The sequence below is a fragment of the Oncorhynchus clarkii genome, chromosome 7 (genome assembly GCF_045791955.1).
Source record: "Oncorhynchus clarkii lewisi isolate Uvic-CL-2024 chromosome 7, UVic_Ocla_1.0, whole genome shotgun sequence".
Classification (NCBI taxonomy): Eukaryota; Metazoa; Chordata; class Actinopteri; order Salmoniformes; family Salmonidae; genus Oncorhynchus; species Oncorhynchus clarkii.
The window spans coordinates 25,077,884-25,099,711 of record NC_092153.1 but is presented as its reverse complement, the minus strand read 5'-3'; the positions used below and the strand labels follow the sequence as shown (position 1 = coordinate 25,099,711).

Here is a 21,828-nt window from a genome sequence, read left to right as displayed (position 1 = left end):
AAGCCTCAAACCACTGTTTGATGTGTGCTGTGGTGATGGGGTGAGAGCCGCTGTATAGAGGAGAGCACACACTCACTCACACTCATACACACACACACACACACAAACACTGTATGCCACTGTAAGATATATTGTTGACTAAAAATATATAATTGACCTAGGCAAGTCTGTTAAAAGAACAAATTATTATTTACAATGACAGCCTACCCTGGCCAATTGTACTCCGCCCTATGGGACTCACAAACACAGCCAGATGCGATACAGCCTGGATTCGAACCAGGGAAAGTAGTGACGCCTCTTGCACTGAGATGCAGTCTCTTCGACCAGTGCGCCACTCAGCATGTACTACTCTCCTTTCTCCTTTCTCTATCCCCCGCACTTATTCCCCTTTTTGTCTTTGGTTTCTTTGGTTCTTCTCGTGAAAATAGCCTGTGGAAATGCTCCCGAGTCTGAATTGATAGTGTGTGCGTTATCTGTGGAACCCTTATCTATTGGCATCACGTGAAGTGTGTGCGTGTGTGTGCCCGCGCGTTTGTGTGTGTTTTACGAGTGTGCGCGTACCCCTCTATGATCAACGACCAACCGGAGGCGGAGCCGAGGCGCTGACTGTAATGCGATAGCTGCTCTGTTCAAAAGTGCTATTACACACACTCTCACTCACTCACATACACACATGCCGCCGGAGCGCAGAGACACTCCTCTCCAGACAAAAACACTAGATGAGTGGTGCCAGAGATGGAATGAATTCTCCTTCGGAAGATAGTGTATTCATGTGTGTCACAGTTCTCATGATTTGCGCTCCATTCTTGTCCGAAATGCGAAGACTTATTTTTGTCGGGTTGATAGTTCAGGCAGCTGTGTCTCAGTGGTCGTAAATGCAGGCGTAAATGACCGCAGTCCTGAATCCCTGTGAGCAGAGAGAGACGGGGAGAAAGGCAAGCGCTTCAATCATATTTGGAGGTAGACTCAGAGCCGCTTATCAGACCCTGTAGGAAATAGCCCGGAGGTTCCATATCAGTGGACATGCTCTGTATGGAATTGGGGAATCAAGAGGAATTAATTTCATCCACTTTGCTCGACGAGGCTCAATAACTCAGTCATGACGACGACAAGATGAGAGTTATGAAGTGTGTCTTTCAAGTAGCCTATATGCCTACTTCGGAGGGAAAGCTCTTCACCGCTGTCTTCAGCCTATTTTTATTCAATTAAGTGCACTTGGAACAAACATTATTCGTTTGCTTGTTTGGGTAAAATAGGCTACGTGGAGCAATAACATTTGTCCCTACATTTTCAGCAAAAAAAAAGGGTGTGGGTTTTCTTGATGGACAACTAATTTGATCCCGGGAGGTTACCTTTAAAAACAACAAGACATTGAACATTGTCAAAATGGATATGCTATCGTCGCTGTTTGGATTTGTACTTGCAATGTGTCTAACACCGGGAGTCGGTGGAGACCAAGGTAAGTTTACGGTCAGTTGTTGGACAGTTCTCTGGAACGCATGGGCTGTCAAGAAACGTGTCCGAATGTACCCGACGCTACCGTTTATGGGTGATTTAAATTCCGAATCTGCTTTAAACTATGGAGAGAAAAAAAACGGAAACCGTCTTGGAGACTGACAGGTAGCTTGTTTTTCTCTGCGTTGGGAAAAACTCGTTTGGTTTTAAAAGCGCGATCTCCATCTGTTTCAAGTCAGGAATTTCAACACATAGGCCGCGAATGGCATCAGATATACATTATCTGATAACCAGTAGATAGATATACACTGTCTGATAACCAGTAGGCTATCATGTGTAGTGTAGGCGCACTGATCATTCCCACAAAATGTTCTCTCAACCTTGAAAGATGAAGCCGTTCCCATACGTCACCCTAGTTTGCCCAGAACAACATTGCTATTCTACCTTTTTCGTATGCCAAGAATAATTTGACAATATTTCACCTAATGAAAAATGACTGGGTGATAAATTATTTGATACTCAAAAGCTATTCTATTATGCCCCCCAAAAAACAGGAGGTAATTACCAATTAATAGAAGTTGCTATTGCATGTTAAAAAGTTCCACGGCCGTTCATGTTAGTCAGGTTTTGTAAATGTATGAACACAGGAAGAAAATAGGAATAACCCTACATACATTAGCCTATAATAGCCCAATGACTCTGCTTTGTAGGGTGACAATTCCATAATAATTATAGAATAATTTTTTTTAAAGGGAAAAAAACGGACATACTTTATTTTTGTTGTGTTTCGTGTTTGAGTTCATGAATGAATGATAAACTCTAAACGCGTCTGTAGACACAACATAATCCATTGCCTATCCAAAATAATGCGCCTCGAAGTGGTATTTTGCTATTAGTGGATAATGACAAGAATATTAGTTAGACTAACCATCATCATCATCATCATTAGCATCAACAAGAACACCAACAACAACTCGCTCATTATCTCAAGAGCCTAGTTTTGCAATCATGGTGATGGTTTGTGCCTCAATCGCGCTTTTGCGTCGGAAACTCGAGGCGGCGCCACACAATCAGTTCTCCACTCGCGCCGCAACATTAAAACCAGACTGCACATTTCCATTCAGGGAATCGTGATGATTTTTAAGCTCGCTGGCTTGCTTCTTAAGTCGCAGTAGTTGTATCCATAATTAATGCACAATAGTTGTTTTTTTTGGTTGTATAGTTTTGGAATCTTGCGCAAGTTCCGACTCCTGATATAGAGCTCTCCTGAGCTTTAAAACCCGGTCTGGTTTCTCACTCCCCTTCTGCTCTGTACCATACTCAGTGTCTCCTCCCTGGCTGGTTTACAGGGCTAGTCCTATGGTTGTTCCTTAGAATGTGCTCCAAAGTGTGTGGTGTGTGTGATTCATGTTTGTATGCATTCAAGTGTGCATGTGTGTGAATGGGTTGGTACCTGCCTTAGAGAGATTCAATATGGCCTGTTTGCAGTGCTGGCTGCCTGTGTGCCCGTTGATCAAAGACAGATGTGGGCCCTTGGCAGCTCTCCCCCAACTTGCTCAGATACCTCAGCCTGCCAAAGCACTCACTATTCCAGCCTTCTCCTCTCCTCCTCAAAACAGCACAGCTTGTAACATACACACAGCAGCATGAGAGAGAGAGAGAGAGAGAGAAAGGAGATGTGGGAAAGACAGGGAGGTTGTGAGAGAGAGAGGGACAAAGATGTTGTGCAGAACAAGAGCATGTTTTCCCGGACAAACACCAGAGAGAGAGAGAGAGCACGAGCTAAACAGAGATGAGAAGGAAGGGTACAGAATTTGACAGGAGGGGGTTGAGTACCACACAGCAGATAACAGCAGGGTCACAGAGTCATAAGGGCAGAGGGCAGGAAGGGGAACTGATGATGTTGGGCGTGCGAAAAGGAACACTACTCCGGGGGTCAGAGAGCAGAAGGGGGACCATGTATCTAACAGTGGAGAGACTCTATTTTTAAGTCTGCGTCTTTGTCCCTTATCGTACCCTATTCTGTATTTAGTGCACTCCTTTTGACCAGAACCCATAGGGCCTAAGGTCAGAAGTAATGAACTACAATAGGGAATTGGGTGACATTTGGGATGCACCTATTGTAACCACAACAGTGTGACTCATGATTGTGTTAGTATGATCAAGTCATTCCTAATAATGATCTAGTAATGAACTCATGGATGTGAACATACAGGACCAGAGTGTCTTCACCGCCTCTGTGTGTTTCCCTTTCTATCTGTCATGATGCAGATGAATGAAAAGCTATGTTTTCCTCCTCTCTCTCTCTCTCTCTCTGTCTCTCTGTCTCTCTGTCTCTCTCTCTCTCTCTCTCTCTCTCTCTCTATTTTATCTCTCTCTCTCTCTATTTTATCTCTATTTTATCTCTCGCTCTATTTTATCTCTCCCTCTCTCTATTTTATCTCTCTCTCTCTATTTTATCTCTCTCTATCTCTATTCTCTCTGCTTGCTTCTTTCTCTTTCTCCCCCTCGTTCGCTTCTGTCACTTGTCTCCCCCCCTTCACCCCCCCCCCCCCCCCCCCCTCATCTTTCTCACTCTCTCTCCCCCAGCATCTTTTTTAATCTGCCCCAGACTCCTATAGCACGTGGGCAGCGGAGAAACAAGGTCAGGACTGTAGTTATTAGCATTCAAAAGCTGAAAAACAAAGGGGCTGTGGTTCAATACCTTGTCCAGGAGAGAAGGGGTGGGGGGGGGGGGGGGGGACACGCCAACCCCCTGGAACGAGGCGACTAGGGTGAAATTAAAAACAAGGCCACCATAAATAATACACCTATCGGCTAGCTGGTGGCCCCTTGGTCTGCTGCTTAGTGTGTGTGCACGCACTCACACACAGGTCATTTATCTGGACAGCAGTATTCTAGCAAACCAAAACCCGGCGAAACACAACCATCTGCTTGTGGTCAATTGATCCATTGATTAATTGATCGCTATACCCACCCCCAATGCATTTAGTTGATTAGCCAACACCACTTAGCCTCTTATGAAGAGACGCGCGTGGGTGCTCTAACTCAGGAGAGAGAGAGAGAGAGAGAGAGAGGAAGCTTTAGCCTAGCTTGCTATTGGCGAATTAGGGAAATGAAAGGTCAAGGGGATAACGAGTCAGTTGTACAACCGAATGCATTCAACTGAAATGTGTCTTCCGCGTTTAACCCAACCTCTCTGAATCAGCGGGTCCCAAATCTGTGTTGTTCATATTGGAACTGCAGTCTGAACGTTGCACACTTGAGTGGCTATGTTATCACTACGATTTCATTCTCATATTCATTTAGGATGGTAACATTTCTTTTTCTCTTAATCCTTAATATAATAGTAATATAAATGATAATATGCCATTTAGCAGATGTCTTTATCCAGAGCGACTTAGTGTGTGTTAACAATTTTATATGGGTGGCCCCAACGAAATTACGGTAAAGTCTGTGATACCCAACGTTGTAAGTGCGATGCTCTACCAACTGAGCCATACAGAACACTTTAATATTATCGAAAGGTAGGTAGGGCCTTGTGGTCGGTGTCTAATGATTAAAGTAAAGAGCTTTGATAGTCAAAAGTCCCTCCCTCCCTCTGTCCAGTCTTGTGTGGAGGGGTTCGATTAAAAACAGTCGTGGAGACAGCCCCCGTGTAGGGATGAATGGATGAACGAATAGTGCCTCTCCTCCTCCTCTCTCTGTCCCCCTGATTCCCTCTCTCGAAGCGATAGCACTTTTTAATTAAGGAGAGAGAGAGAGAGAGAGAGAGAGAGAGAGAGAGAGAGAGAGAGAGAGAGAGAGAGAGAGAGAGAGAGAGAGAGAGAGAGAGAGAGAGAGAGAGAGAGAGAGAGAGAGAGAGAGAGAGAGAGAGAGAGAGAGAGAGAGAGAGAGAGAGAGAGAGAGAGAGAGAGAGAGAGAGAGAGAGAATTATGTCAAGATTTATAATGGCCCTTCCACACATTTGCAGTTTATCACAAAGTGTGACGCCACAGTACGCGGATAATACAGCTGATAGAAATTGGTGCACACACACACAGAGATATGCAGTCATATGCAGATACTGTATATATAGACGGAGACTTGTACAGTGGATTTGAAGACGTGAACGCACAAATTTAGCTTGCAGCCAAGTTCACGCACACACACACACACACTCCCACAGATGCACATACACGCCATTATCTGTAGACCCACACATGCCCTCACCTCTTATTGCTACAATGATGTTATATACTGTATGTCAACATTGTTCATGTATGTTGGGGTCCCTACAGCATGTGTGTGCAGTGTTGTGTGTGGAGAATAGATGGAGTCCTGAGCCATTACAGACACAATCATTCATGAGGCTACCTCTCTACCTCATCCTCCCTCCTTATCACACAAACACACATGTACCTACCTATAAGACATAGTGCCCTGAAAAACACACCGTATATTCATAAAAACACAAACATTCTCCACCCGAATAGAGGACCCCCCCCCCCCCCACACACACACACACACCTCTCCCCAGCATGTACTGTATATCCTACTGACAGCCCATCAGCTCCTCCAGGGTCAGTCCCCACAGGGATGGTCATGTCTTAATGAGCTTCGTCAGGCTTTCTCTCTCTCTCCCTCTCTCTCTCGCTCTCTCCCTCTCCCCCTCCTCCTCACACTGTCTTTCTTCCTCCCCTTCAATCACCTCCTTCCCTTCTCTGTCTTAATCCGTATGCGTCTCACAACCTTCCTCTGCCGCTCTCCATTCCGTCTACCCCTCTCTTTCTCAATCCCTCTTATTATCCCCCACTTTTTTTTGTCCCTCTCCCTTCATACCTCAGCCCCCCTCATCATCCTCATCCCCTTCACCTATCCCTCTTTTACCTGCCTTTCTCCCTGCTGGCGTCCCTCTCTCCACCCCCCCACCCCTCCCCGTCCCCGTCCCTCCTTAGCTGCACATGAATGGTCTGCTCAGCTCGGGGAGCAGAAAAGTGCAGAGGCTGCAGGATTTCTCCCAAATGGCTTAATCTTCCCCTGGCGGTACTACTGACAGCCCCGCACGCCTTTTGGAGAATACATGGGGGTGCGTCCTGAATGGCACCCTATTCCCTATGTCCCCCATACTCAACTGGCAGACCGCGGACCGGAACCAGAACGGGGTCAATACGGACTGCGGGTCCAGAAAAAAATACAAAATAAATAAATATATATATATATATATATATACAGTGCCTTGCGAAAGTATTTGGCCCCCTTGAACTTTGCGACCTTTTGCCACATTTCAGGCTTCAAACATAAAGATATAAAACTGTATTTTTTTGTGAAGAATCAACAACAAGTGGGACACAATCATGAAGTGGAACGACATTTATTGGATATTTCAAACTTTTTTAACAAATCAAAAACTGAAAAATTGGGCGTGCAAAATTATTCAGCCCCTTTACTTTCAGTGCAGCAAACTCTCTCCAGAAGTTCAGTGAGGATCTCTGAATGATCCAATGTTGACCTAAATGACTAATGATGATAAATACAATCCGCCTGTGTGTAATCAAGTCTCTGTATAAATGCACCATCTACAATGGAATGGTTCAAAAATAAACATATCCAGGTGTTAGAATGGCCAAGTCAAAGTCCAGACCTGAATCCAATCGAGAATCTGTGGAAAGAACTGAAAACTGCTGTTCACAAATGCTCTCCATCCAACCTCACTGAGCTCGAGCTGTTTTGCAAGGAGGAATGGGAAAACATTTCAGTCTCTCGATGTGCAAAACTGATAGAGACATACCCCAAGCGACTTACAGCTGTAATCGCAGCAAAAGGTGGTGCTACAAAGTATTAACTTAAGGGGGCTGAATAATTTTGCACACCCAATTTTTCAGTTTTTGATTTGTTAAAAAAGTTTGAAATATCCAATAAATGTCGTTCCACTTCATGATTGTGTCCCACTTGTTGTTGATTCTTCACAAAAAAAATACAGTTTTATATCTTTATGTTTGAAGCCTGAAATGTGGAAAAAGGTTGCAAAGTTCAAGGGGGCCGAATACTTTCGCAAGGCACTGTATATACACTCAGTAACAGTCAAAAGTTTGGACACACCGACTCATTCAAGAGTTTTTCTTTATTTTTACTATTTTGTACGTTGTCAATAATAATAGTGAAGATATCAAAACTATGAAATGATACATATGGAATCATGTCGTAACCAAAAAAGTGTTAAACAAATCAAAATTTATTTTATATTGGAGATTCTTCAAATCAGCCACCGTTTGCCGTGATGACAGGTTTGCACACACTTGGCATTCTCTCAACCAGCTTCACCTGGAATGCTTTTCCAACAGTATTGAAGGAGTTCCCGCATATGCTGAGCACTTTCTGGCTCCTTTTCCTTCACTCTGCGGTCCAACTCATCCCAAACCATCTCATTTGGGTTGAGGTCGGGTGATTGTGGAAGCCAGGTCATCTGATGCAGCAACCCATCACTCTCCTTCTTGGTCAAATAACCCTTACACAGCATGGAGGTGTGTTGGGTCATTGTCCTATTGAAAAACACATGATAGTCCCAATCAGCGCAAACCAGACTGGATGACATATCGCTGCAGAATGCTGTTTTAGCCATGCCGGTTAAGTGTGCCTTGAATTCTCAATAAATCACAGACAGTGTCACCAGCAAAGCTCCCCTACAACATCACACCTCCTCCTCCATGCATCGTGGAACCACACATGCAGAGGTCATCTGTTCACATACTTTGCGTCTCACAAAGATTTCCACCGGTCTAAAGTCCATTGCTCGAAGCAAGTCTTGTCTTATTATTGGTGTCCTTTAGTAGTGGTTTCTTTGCAGCAATTTGACCATGAAGGCTTGACTCACGCAGTCTCCTCTGAACAGTTGATGTTGAGATGTGTCTGTTACCTGAACTCTGAAGCATTTATTTGGGATCCAATCTGAGGTGCAGTTAACTCTAAATAACTTATCCTCTGCAGCTGCAGCAGAGGTAATTCTGGGTCTTCCTTTCCTGTGGCAGTCCTCATGAGAGCCAGTTTCATCATAGGCGCTTGATGGTTTTTGCGGCTGCACTTGAAGAAACTTTCAAAGTTCTTGAAATGTTCCGCATTGACTGACCTTCATGTCTTAAAGTAATGCTGGACTGTCATTTCTCTTTTGCTTATTTGAGCTGTTCTTGCCATAATATGGACTTGGCCTTTTACCAAATAGGGCCATCTTCTGAATACCACCCCTACCTTGTCACAACACAACTGATTGGCTGAAACGCGTTAAGAAGGAAATAAATGACTACCTCATTAAGCTGGTTGAGAGAATGCCAAGAATGTGGCATAAAGCCGTCTGTAAGGCAAATGGTGGCTACTTTGAAGAATCTCAAATATAAAATATATTTTGATGTGTTTGACACTTTTTCGGTTACTACATGATTCCCTTTATGTTGCTTCATAATTCAGATGTCTTCACTATTAGTCAACAATGTAGAAAGGTTGTGATTTGACCCCATGGTGTCATATAAACACACAACACATGGAAGAATGTGTGGAATTGCAGGAAATGAACTTAACAACGGCAATGTTTTCTCAGCCAACAAGAGGTGCGCGAACACTTTGGGGTCGCGTGGGTTGCGAGGTTCGGGGGTTGTTGCTATGCTGATAAATGACATTATCCATCCGGACCTTTGTCACCAGGGAAACGTATATCGTGCGCTACTTTTGATCAGAACCCTATGGGATTCCCTGCGGGCTCTGGTCAAAAGTAGTGCACTAAATTGGGGATGAGGGTGCCATTTCAGATGCAGACATGGAGGTGGGGAGAGAAGAACATGTGCAGACTTTACAGTCCTGCCTGTCTGAATCCTCCAGGGGAAATGGAGAGACTCTTTTCTTTTGGTTATCTTTCTATTTAGCTTTGGCTGCAGTATTGAGTGATGGACTGGACTGGCGTGTGGGGATATTGTGTGTATGTGTGTGTGTGTGCGTGCGTGCGTGTGTGTGTGTGTACACGTGTGTGTGCGTGCGTGCGTGTGTGTGTGTGTACACGTGTGTGTGCGTGTGTACACGTGTGTGTGCGTGTGTACACGTGTGTGTGCGTGTGTACACGTGTGTGTGCGTGTGTGCGTGCGCGCGTGTGTGTACACGTGTGTGTGTGTGTGTGTGTGTGTGTGTGTGTGTGTGTGTGTGTGTACACGTGTGTGTGTAGTTTCTATCCAAGTAAGGATGGTAGGGTTTCGCTATTATATCAAATGTCACCAAATCCTAAGTGCACCTTTATAAAACACAAAGAGTCTTGAAAATGTCAACACTTGAATAGCCTATTATATTTCAACCCTCCAATCTTTTCTCCCCGCATTCTTTGATGGCGTGCTCACATAACTCGCAATGGGTGAAGCAGATGAAACGGAGCATTGAGTCCTCGCCATTTTCGTTGACAATATCCTCGTATTCATTGGGCTTCCCGAGCGGCGCAGTGGTCTAAGGCCCTGCATCTCAGTGCTTGAGGCGTCACTACAGACACCCTGGTTCGAATCCAGGCTATATCACAACCGGACGTGATTGGGAGTCCCATAGGGCGGCGCACTATAGGCCCAGGATCGTCCTTGTTAGGCCGGTGTAGGCCGTCATTGTAAATAAGAATTTGTTCTTAACTGACTTGCCTAGTTAAATAAAGGTTCAATAAATAAAACATTCACACTCAGTCTTCCTTTTCAGATGGTCAGGCTGTGTTCCGATCCTCGACCCTTCTCCCGATGTGAACACCTGTGCACTCCCCCTCATGGATTTAAAGGGAACGAACTGGTGTAGGGATAATGGTGGAAACTCCCTCCGGCTATGCTTGCACCAAATGCACGAGGGAGAGTAAACGAGGGCACACTTCGGGATGAAGGGTGAAGAATCGGGAACGCAGCCTCTTGTCAGCGCGTGAAAGAGTTAACCGCCCCTAGCGTCGTTGTCATGGTGAACATTGTGGAGAGACGTTTTTGTCTTCCTAATCTGGCCTTCCGTTTAGAATAATAATGACTGGGAAATCATATACTGCAGTAAAATGACTGATGAGGGGCCTCACTGTATTGTCTGCTGATGTGTTAGTGTGTGTGTGTGCTTTGCGTGTTGGTGTGCGATAGGGAACGGCGAGTGAGGCGTGGGCGTACGGCTAAAATGAAGGCTTTGTTACTCCGGCTTCTCATTACAGAATCGGGGTGAACCCTTGTACCCCTAGACAGGTGGTCTGCTGTCACTTCCTGTCTGGGCCAGCCGAGCGATGCTATTGGCAGGCTATTGTTCCTGGGAGAGAGCCGATAGGATCAAGGGAATGTGTTCGAATGTTTGCAGATTGCCTCGCCAGAGCAACAAATTACATTTAAAGAATGCTCCCGGAGGAGAGATGAGAGCCATGGTGTGGGGTTAGTCTGTCTGCACGGGAGGGGGACATGTGCGTGGTTGTCTATTCTGTTGCTAGTAGATTTAGTGTGAACACGACGCATCTCTGACGCAGATGTTATTACAAATCACATCCCTATGGAAGTAGAAGACACATTCTCAAATCAATAATCAGATGCTTTGAGTCTGTGTAATAACCATCTCTCTCTCTCTCTCTCTCTCTCTCCCCAGGGTGTGGGGGCACCCTGGATGCCAGCGACGCAGGGTACATCACGTCCCCGGGCTACCCTCTGGAGTACCCGCCCCACCAGAATTGCCAGTGGGTCATCACGGCCCCGGAGCCCTCCCAGCGCATCGTCCTCAACTTCAACCCCCACTTTGAACTGGAGAGACTGGACTGCAGGTGAGAGAGGGGGGGGGGGGGGATTGTAGGGAGAGAGGGAGGCCTTTTGGGTATGCTTAGGCTAGCAAAATGGTAGAGGGATAAGGAGAGAGGGGAGGGAGACTGACCAGGGATCATTTTAACTTCAGATCTGCCTTCAACTGGTTGTACATTTGTAACAGTGTCCTTAGTTAGCCATAGTTACCATTTTGGCCGTGACAGCATGTGAGAAAGAGATGGTGGATGAAAGAATGGTTGAAAGAAAGACCGGGATGATGTGAAGTTTACAGGAAAACAGACTAGAGAGGGAGAGAGAGAGCTATTTATTACAGGCTAGATGGGACAATGCTTGGTCAGTTTCCTCTTTCAAATAGATGTATAATATGAATCATATGCCTTTCTATTGTCTCTCTGACCTCATAGCAGTCAGTCATCCTGCTCTGGCCTGGCTTCAAACCCTTGCCTCCTACTGCTCTCTTAAACCATTTCCTGGTTGCAAAAATTTGAATAGTTTGCTGAATTTCAGTTTACGTGATAAAAACAAGCAAGTATAGTGTAGAGAATCATTCTATTCTCTAAATCGTTGTGAAATATATTTTCCTTAACACGGGGCCCCTCAGGGGTGCGTGCTCGAGTCCCCTCCTTTACTCCCTGTTCACTCATGACTGCACGGCCAGGCATGACTCCAACACCATCATTAAGTTTTCCGATGACACAACCGTTTTAGGCCTGATCACCGACAACGATGAGAAAGCCTATAGGGAGGTCTGAGACCTGACTGCATGGTGCAAGGACAACAACCTTTCCCTCAACTTGATCAAGGGGATGATTGTAGACTACAGGAAAGGGAGGACCGAGCACGCCCCCATTCTCATCGACGGGGCTGTAGTGGAGCAGGTTGAGAGCTTCAATTTCCTTGGCGTCCACATCACCAATAAACTAACATGGTCCAAGCACACCAAGACAGTTGTGAAGAGGGCACGACAAAACCTATTCCCCCTCAGGAGACTGAAAAGATCCTCAAAAGGTGGTTGCATCACTGGTTGCATCACCGCCTGGTATGGCAACTGCTCGGCCTCCGACCGCAAGGCACCACAGAGGGTAGTGCGTACGGCCCTGTACATCACCGGCGCCAAGCTTCCTGCCATCCAGGACCTCTATATACCAGGCGGTGTCAGAGGAAGGCCCTAAAAATTGTCAGACTCCAGCCACCCCAGTCATAGACTGTTCTCTCTGCTCCCTCACGGCAAGCGATAACGGAGCGCCAAGTCAAGGTCCAAGAGGCTTCTAAGAGCCCCCCCCCCCCACACCCTCTTCTACGCTAATGCTACTCTCTGTTATTATCTATGCATAGTCACTTTAATATCTCTACCTACATGTACATATTACCTCAATTACCTCGACACCGGTGCCCCCACACATTGACATTGACTCTGTATCGGTACCCCCTGTATATAGCCCCGCTATTGTTATTTACTGCTGCTCTTTCATTATTTGTTATTCTTATCTCTTACTTTTTTGTAGGTATTTTCTTAAAACTGCATTGTTGGTTAAGGGCCTGTAAGTAAGCTTTTCACTGTAAGGTCTATTGTACTGTTGTATTCGGCGCATGTGACAAATAACATTTGATTTGATTTGATCTACCGCTTCTTAGACTTGCTTTCGATGAGAATGAGATCTAGAACTCCCATTTCTATGTGGCTCGGGTGGCTGTTGTCCTTGCTGATGTCCTTATCTGGTCCTGTGTAACGTAATGCTCTATTAAAATCCCACTAGTCATAGATAGCATGTGCAGTTCTGTGATAGACGGATAAAATGAATGTGCTTGCTGTCGATAAGCAGTATTTCAAGTCCTTTGTGGGTACTGTATTGAGGGCTTAGAGAGAGAGAGAGAGCAGGGGTAGAGAGAGAGAGATAGAGAGCTGGGAAGAGAGCAGGGTTGGAGAGAGCAGGGGTCGAGAGAGGGATAAAGAAAAAGTTGAAACGCCTCCTCAGAAATGCTATACTTTTTTGGGGATTGTTTTTTTTGGGGGGGGGGTTGCCCGAGGGGACTGTGTGTTAGCTCAACCTTTGCCCTCTCACACTTCCACTCAGCTGTGTGTGTGTGCATTCGTGGGTGTGTGTTTCTTTATGCGTGCACACGCTTCTCTGTAAGTGTGTGCGCGTCCTTATATCCGCGCGTATACCTGCACATGCACACGCGTTTGTGAGAGTGCGTGTGATCGCCAGGGAAACCCATGGCAACCGCTCTCCATTCCGCATCCTCTTCACCATCCTCAGAGGGGGGAAAATAACATACAGTGCCTTGCGAAAGTATTCGGCCCCCTTGAACTTTGCGACCTTTTGACACATTTCAGGCTTCAAACATAAAGATATAAAACTGTATTTTTTTGTGAAGAATCAACAACAAGTGGGACACAATCATGAAGTGGAACGACATTTATTGGATATTTCAAACTTTTTTAACAATTCAAAAACTGAAAAATTGGGCGTGCAAAATTATTCAGCCCCCTTAAGTTAATACTTTGTAGCGCCACCTTTTGCTGCGATTACATCTGTAAGTCGCTTGGGGTATGTCTCTATCAGTTTTGCACCATTCCTCCTTGCAAAACAGCTCGAGCTCAGTGAGGTTGGATGGAGAGCATTTGTGAACAGCAGTTTTCAGGTCTTTCCACAGATTCTCGATTGGATTCAGGTCTGGACTTTGACTTGGCCATTCTAACACCTGGATATGTTTATTTTTGAACCATTCCATTGTAGATTTTGCTTTATGTTTTGGATCATTGTCTTGTTGGAAGACAAATCTCCGTCCCAGTCTCAGGTCTTTTGCAGACTCCATCAGGTTTTCTTCCAGAATGGTCCTGTATTTGGCTCCATCCATCTTTCCATCAATTTTAACCATCTTCCCTGTCCCTGCTGAAGAAAAGCAGGCCCAAACCATGATGCTGCCACCACCATGTTTGACAGTGGGGATGGTGTGATGAGCTGTGTTGCTTTTACGCCAAACATAACGTTTTGCATTGTTGCCAAAAAGTTCAATTTTGGTTTCATCTGACCAGAGCACCTTCTTCCACATGTTTGGTGTGTCTCCCAGGTGGCTTGTGGCAAACTTTAAACAACACTTTTTATGCATATCTTTAAGAAATGGCTTTCTTCTTGCCACTCTTCCATAAAGGCCAGATTTGTGCAATATACGACTGATTGTTGTCCTATGGACAGAGTGTCCCACCTCAGCTGTAGATCTCTGCAGTTCATCCAGAGTGATCATGGGCCTCTTGTCTGCATCTCTGATCAGTCTTCTCCTTGTATGAGCTGAAAGTTTAGAGGGACGGCCAGGTCTTGGTAGATTTGCAGTGATCTGATACTCCTTCCATTTCAATATTATCGCTTGCACAGTGCTCCTTGGGATGTTTAAAGTTTGGGAAATCTTTTTGTATCCAAATCCGGCTTTAAACTTCTTCACAACAGTATCTCGGACCTGCCTGGTGTGTTCCTTGTTCTTCATGATGCTCTCTGCGCTTTTAACGGACCTCTGAGACTATCACAGTGCAGGTGCATTTATACGGAGACTTGATTACACACAGGTGGATTGTATTTATCATCATTAGTCATTTAGGTCAACATTGGATCATTCAGAGATCCTCACTGAACTTATGGAGAGAGTTTGCTGCACTGAAAGTAAAGGGGCTGAATAATTTTGCACGCCCAATTTTTCAGTTTTTGATTTGTTAAAAAAGTTTGAAATATCCAATAAATGTCGTTCCACTTCATGATTGTGTCCCACTTGTTGTTGATTCTTCACAAAAAAATACAGTTTTATATCTTTATGTTTGAAGCCTGAAATGTGGCAAAAGGTCGCAAAGTTCAAGGGGGCCGAATACTTTCGCAAGGCACTGTACTTTACAGCCCCAGTAGAAAAGACACATCAACAATGTTATTTATTCATAGAACAACCTGTAACTCCCTTTTCTCACTGAGGCTGCTCTCGCCTTTTTATGTAGGTTACATACCAAATTGCATCCTATTCCCTGAATGGTGTTTTGACCAGAGAGCACTATACTGTATAGCGAATAGGGTGCCATTTGGGGGGACACACACACACATATTTAGTTTGTTGAAGATGTGTGCCTCCGGTCCAAAACAGCAACAAAACAAAGTGGAGAAAGCCAAAACCGGCAGGCCAACACGCCCCCTCTCCTCCCACAGAGCGCTTTAGACAGGGTTCAAATAGCTTCCAGTTAGTGTTTGTGGTGCAGCTGTGTGTTGTTTCCTCCTTCCTGAGTGATTAGGCAGAGCAGTATGTCTGACTGAGGAGACAGGAGGGAGACTTGGTGTTTTCCTCTTCTGGTTTGAGGTGAGGGAGCGGTAATGCTGGGCTGTGTTCATTAGGGCACACCGTAGGAAACCGAGAAAAGAAAATGTGGCAACGGAAAACATTTTTGAAACGAAATCAGGAGTTTCTTATTGGACAAGTTCAAGTTTGTCCCTCCTCGTTTCGGCCCGTTTCGTTCTTAGTGAATACACCCCTGGAGGGGCAGGAGACTTGGTCAGGGTATTATTTACATGTAATCTGAATATACTGTATATATGATGTAAATATTACAAATGGACTGTGTTTCTTGTAAATAGGTGATATATTTGCCAGAGTTGTCAAGCGCTTTAATCTGTGGACAATTACAGTTCTATGTAAGCCATGTCTTTCGTATGTCATCGCCTCATACACACGCAGATGCACGCACATACCGTATGCCAGTGCCATGGTCTCTCCTGAGAGTACATTACTCTGAGACCCTGAGCATGTGAACTCAAGAAAGAGTTCGGTTGGCCCACGTAAGGTCAGCCTTACTTTCTAACCCACAACATACTGATGAATTAATCCCTCTCCCGGGCCAACCAGCACTTTCCTCGGGTTCAAAGAGTCAAAGGCTCTGAGGAGCTTCAACCGCGCAGACCATCACTGCTGCAGCAATAAAATATCCTGCGTTATGCAGACCTCACATATCTGAGGTGGCACTTTGATTCAGACTTTCATTTCAGGCAGAGTCCGGCAGGGTGCCAAATGGCTTTTTACCTCCAAACCCAGAGTTGATTGATGTGAAGGGGGAAAAAAATGCAATAATGGCGAAATATCAAGCCGTTATCTCTAATGCAGTCTGCCATTGGCTGGGACCAGGGCTGAAGGGATGATACCGATATGGGGTGCAGGACCTCAAATAACCTCATATAAATATCTTGGAATTTTTAATTGATGACAGCCTCTCTTTTAAATTGCACATTCAACAATTTACCCAAAAAATTAAGCTGAAATTGGGATTTTATTTTAGGAATAAGGCCTGTTTTTCTTTTGAAGCCAGAAGGATGCTAGTATCAGCTACATTTATGCCTTTACTAGACTATGGGGATATTTTATATATGAATGATTACGCTCAGTGTTTGAGATCAGTTGACACCCTTTTACCAAGGCACTTTGAGATTTATTTTAAACTGCAAAACCCTTACGCACCACTGTCATTTGTAATGACTTGGTGCTGCCTATCTTGGCCAGGACGCTCTTGAAAAATAGATTTTAAATCTCAATGAGCCCTTCCTGGTTAAATACAATACAAAAGGAGGTGCGTCCCATAGCGCTCTCTCTCCCTCTCTCTCTCCCGCTCTTCTCTCTCTCTCTCTCCCTCTCCCTCTCCCTCTCTCTCTCTCTCTCTCTCTCTCTCTCTCTCTCTCTCTCTCTCTCTCTCTCTCTCTCTCTCTCTCTCTCTCTCTCTCTCTCTCTCTCTGCTCTCTCTGCTCTCTCTCTCTCTCTCTCTCTCTGCTCTCTCTCTCTCTCTCTCTCTGCTCTCTCTCTTCTCTCTCTATTCTCTCTCTCTCTGCTCTCTCTCTCTCTGCTCTCTTCTCTCAATTCAATTCAAGGGCTTGTGCATGGGAAACATATGTTAACATTGCTAAAGCAAGTAAACTAGATAATAAACAAAAAACGCGCAACCCCACTAACTAGCTAGCCATTTCAAATCAGTTACACACAGTGGGATTAAACTAATTGCTGTTTGCGGCACACCGACACTGTACACACACACCATAAAAGCTGACACACACTTTCGCAAAGATCAATTTTCCACCCATATTGTTTTTCTGCACCTTTTTTGTATGAGGTCATCTTTATTGGGTGAGGGCCCCAGGGCCCTCATTGGCAACGGGGAGGTGACGATTTAGTAGAGCCTGCAGACATGTTCCTCCGTAGAATTGATCATTCAACTTTACAAACGGCACCCCATACTAATGTGCCCCAGGCCGCGACCCAAACGGCACACTATTCCCTATTTAGTGCACTACTTTTGACCAGGTCCCATAAGGAATGTGGGTGCCCCTTGGGACGGACCCTTAGTTTCATCACAGGGGAACGAGTGCCATTGAGGCGTGACGACGGAGAAGTTCGACGTGTGAGTGCGATATCGTCCTCTGTGTCTGCTACGCTCCCCGAGGGGAGATGGGAGCTGTTGGAATCAGATCAATGGCCGTTTTCCGCTTGTAATGAGGAATTGATGGGCAATAGACGTGGGGAGTGTGTGTATGTGTATATGGGGCGGGGGGGGGGGGGGGGGGGGCAGATTAATGAGGCCACTGTTTCAGGTCTGATCTGCCCAGATTCGCAAGTCATGGTCACTGAGTCATGGTCGCATTACGGTCGCGTGGACTTGACCACACCAATAGCCACTAATAGTCAACCAACCGAAGACTCCAATTGACCATAGTCTTTAAATACATATACACTCTCTCATGCTGAGAGAGAGAGAGAGAGAGAGAGAGAGAGAGAGAGAGAGAGAGAGAGAGAGAGAGAGAGAGAGAGAGAGAGAGAGAGAGAGAGAGAGAGGTAAAAAAACATATTTTTTGAATACAGACGTAAGAAGGTCATACATCAGGGCCTCCCGGGTGGCGCAGTGGTTAAGGGCGCTGTACTGCAGCGCCAGCTGTGCCATCAGAGTCCTGGGTTCGCGCCCAGGCTCTGTCGTAACCGGCCGCGACCGGGAGGTCCGTGGGGCGACGCACTATTGGCCTAGCGTCGCCCGGGTTAGGGAGGGCTTGGTCGGTAGGGGTGTCCTTGTCTCATCGCGCACCAGCGACTCCTGTGGCGGGCTGGGCGCAGTGTACGCTAACCAAGGTGGCCAGGTGCACGGTGTTTCCTCCGGCGCATTGGTGCGGCTGGCTTCCGGGTTGGATGTGCGCTGTGTTAAAGAAGCAGCGGCTTGGTTGGTTGTGTATCGGAGGACGCATGACTTTCAACCTTTGTCTCTCCCGAGCCCGTACGGGAGTTGTAGCGATGAGACAAGATAGTAGCTACTACAACAATTGGATACTACGAAATTGGGGAGAAAAAGGGGTAAAATTCAAAAAAATAATAATAAAAAAAAAAAAGAAGGTCATACATCCCAGCAGTAGATACTCACACCAACCAGACTGGCGGGATTGATGGTGATGCCCCTTTAAAAAGCCTTGGGCCGTAGCCTGCAGGCCTACATTGACTCTTTGTGGTTAGCTGTTAGCGGTTTAGCCCCAGTCTCTGTCCCAAATGGCACCCTGTTCCCTAAATAGTGCCCACCCTATGCTCAAAATAAGTGCACTACATAAGCATTAGGGCGCCTTTTGGGACGCTCCTCGGCTATCTGTAACTGTGAGCAACGGCTCAGAGATGGCCGCTCTGAGTGCTATTTGAGCTATTGAAGACGGCAGCCGCGGGAATCTGCTGGGATTTCTCTCCCAGCGTCTACTTAATATTTCAGAGGCACTTATGCCTTATTAGGTGTAGATGAGGCGCATGAGGTGGCTCTCTGCTGGGCAGACTAAAAAGTCTCCATGTTAGTGTCTGTGTCTGGGCCTCAGCCCTGTTGTTGACCCTCAGCACCTGATATAGCTGTGGTTGTTGAGCACTTTAGATTAAGAGCAAACGGCGGTATCAAATATATATGGTCTGGAATGGAAGCAACACGCGCGCACACTTTTCGTTGTTGTTGTATCCCCCTCAAAATATCATTTTTATTTTTTTGTTCAATAGAAACTACACCGTTCAGCTGTGAGTGTAGATTCCACCTGTCGTGCCACTCGTTTTAGGAACTGATATTTGCATTTTTTTGTCAAGTGCATCGCTCATCCCACAGAGTGGTGGAAGTGGAACTAGGGCTAGACTCCCAGGGGTGAGGTTGACAGTCTGGGGGCCACGGGTAATGAGAAATGGTTCTCACCCTCGTTATACCATGGTGTTTTTCAGGGTGGTTGTGTGTGTCTCCCTCTCCCAGACACACGCATGCAAGCGCCACACACACACAACACAACACACACACACGCACACACGCGGGCGCACAGGCAAGGACGCACAACACTCGCACTCCCACCCCCAGACGAGGCTATCTGTCTGAGGGGCGTCCCTGGGCCTAGCGCCTGTAGGGAGTGCACACAGAGGTGGAGAAAAGTCCCAGAAAAACAAGGAAGGTGTGAAATGTAATTAGCAGGGCCAGTGGAGGGGAGGAGAGGAGGAATGAGGGGAAAGGAGTAGAGGAGAGAAGGCATGTCTGGACTGGTGCCCGAACAACAGCCCTGAAGGACTTCCTTAAGTGTCCGCTGCCCACCCCTGGGTTTCTTCTGGCCTCTGTGGAGAGCTGGTGGACACCATCATGGGTCGACAACAAGCAGGACTCTGTAACCCAGAAGGACCCAGTCACATAATGAGGGAGAAGGGGGGGTGGGGGGGGGGAGGAGTCAGAAAAGGCACTGTGAACTCTAATAGACCGAGTGGGTTGAGGGTGTGAGTGTTAGGGTGTGTTGTCTGTCCGTCTGTCTGTGTGAGAGACTGTTCTCCCGCTCGGCCTGTCTTCATGCATGTATTCATCAGGGCCTGGGAAGCGGAGAGCTCAGGTCAATAATCACATCTGAGAAACACTCAGTCATCGCTTCTAATCCATGACAGGCGAGAGAGTCCACTCCCAAATCAATTAAAACCTAATTAGGCTCTCAGTTCCTTCTCAGGCCTTTTATCTTTTGCGTACACGCTGTAGTGTGTGTGTGCGCGTGTGTGTGTTTTCCTTAAGCATGTGTCAGTTACAGCCCAAAAACACATATACTTTGTACACACACACACTTCACCAAGGGAGCTCTGGCGTAAATCTCTTTGAATAGCCACCGTGGTGTGGCCTTAGGTAGGAGGGTGTGTGAATTGGATCAAGGCCCTCTCATTAGTGAAGTTTGATCCTGGGCCTGTGCAGGCTTTTGTTCCAGCCCAGCACAAACGCACTTCACTTCGCTCTCATAAATCGGGAGCGTTACTGCTAGGCTGGAACAAATCTGTGCACGCCCTGTGAGGTTCCCAGAACCACCGTTGATGGACACGGCTCTCTAGAGACTATGTCAATCTAAACATTCCTGCTCCCAATGACAGTGTATGGGGCTGTATTATTTGTGTGTGTGTGTGTGTGTGTGTGCTGTATTATGTGTGTGTGTGTGTGTGTGTGCTGTATTATGTGTGTGTGTGTGTGTGTGTGTGTGTGTGTGTGTGTGTGTGTGTTGTATTACAGTGCCTTGCGAAAGTATTCGGCCCCCTTGAACTTTGCGACCTTTTGCCACATTTCAGGCTTCAAACATAAAGATATAAAACTGTATTTTTTTGTGAAGAATCAACAACAAGTGGGACACAATCATGAAGTGGAACGACATTTATTGGATATTTCAAACTTTTTTAACAAATCAAAAACTGAAAAATTGGGCGTGCAAAATTATTCAGCCCCCTTAAGTTAATACTTTGTAGCGCCACCTTTTGCTGCGATTACAGCTGTAAGTCGCTTGGGGTATGTCTCTATCAGTTTTGCACATCGAGAGACTGAAATTCTTTCCCATTCCTCCTTGCAAAACAGCTCGAGCTCAGTGAGGTTGGATGGAGAGCATTTGTGAACAGCAGTTTTCAGTTCTTTCCACAGATTCTCGATTGGATTCAGGTCTGGACTTTGACTTGGCCATTCTAACACCTGGATATGTTTATTTTTGAACCATTCCATTGTAGATTTTGCTTTATGTTTTGGATCATTGTCTTGTTGGAAGACAAATCTCCGTCCCAGTCTCAGGTCTTTTGCAGACTCCATCAGGTTTTCTTCCAGAATGGTCCTGTATTTGGCTCCATCCATCTTCCCATCAATTTTAACCATCTTCCCTGTCCCTGCTGAAGAAAAGCAGGCCCAAACCATGATGCTGCCACCACCATGTTTGACAGTGGGGATGGTGTGTTCAGCTGTGTTGCTTTTACGCCAAACATAACGTTTTGCATTGTTGCCAAAAAGTTCAATTTTGGTTTCATCTGACCAGAGCACCTTCTTCCACATGTTTGGTGTGTCTCCCAGGTGGCTTGTGGCAAACTTTAAACGACACTTTTTATGGGTATCTTTAAGAAATGGCTTTCTTCTTGCCACTCTTCCATAAAGGCCAGATTTGTGCAATATACGACTGATTGTTGTCCTATGGACAGAGTCTCCCACCTCAGCTGTAGATCTCTGCAGTTCATCCAGAGTGATCATGGGCCTCTTGTCTGCATCTCTGATCAGTCTTCTCCTTGTATGAGCTGAAGGTTTAGAGGGGCGGCCAGGTCTTGGTAGATT

The 21,828-nt window shown here is 45.9% G+C and overlaps 1 protein-coding gene across 2 annotated transcripts in view; it reads left to right on the top strand.

Annotated features, from left to right (window-relative positions):
• Nucleotides 1-640: 640 nt before the first annotated feature.
• Nucleotides 641-21,828, top strand: part of LOC139413112 (neuropilin-2-like) — a 74,555-nt gene continuing 53,367 nt past the window's right edge. Inside the window, exons 1-2 of one of the 2 annotated variants that reach the window (XM_071160173.1) lie at nt 641-1,459; nt 11,050-11,221. In XM_071160173.1, coding sequence (XP_071016274.1) covers nt 1,387-1,459; nt 11,050-11,221 — 245 coding nt within the window. In that variant the 5' untranslated portion in view covers nt 641-1,386. The remainder of the gene's footprint in view (nt 1,460-11,049; nt 11,222-21,828) is intronic. The other variant, XM_071160174.1, reaches the window with a different exon arrangement.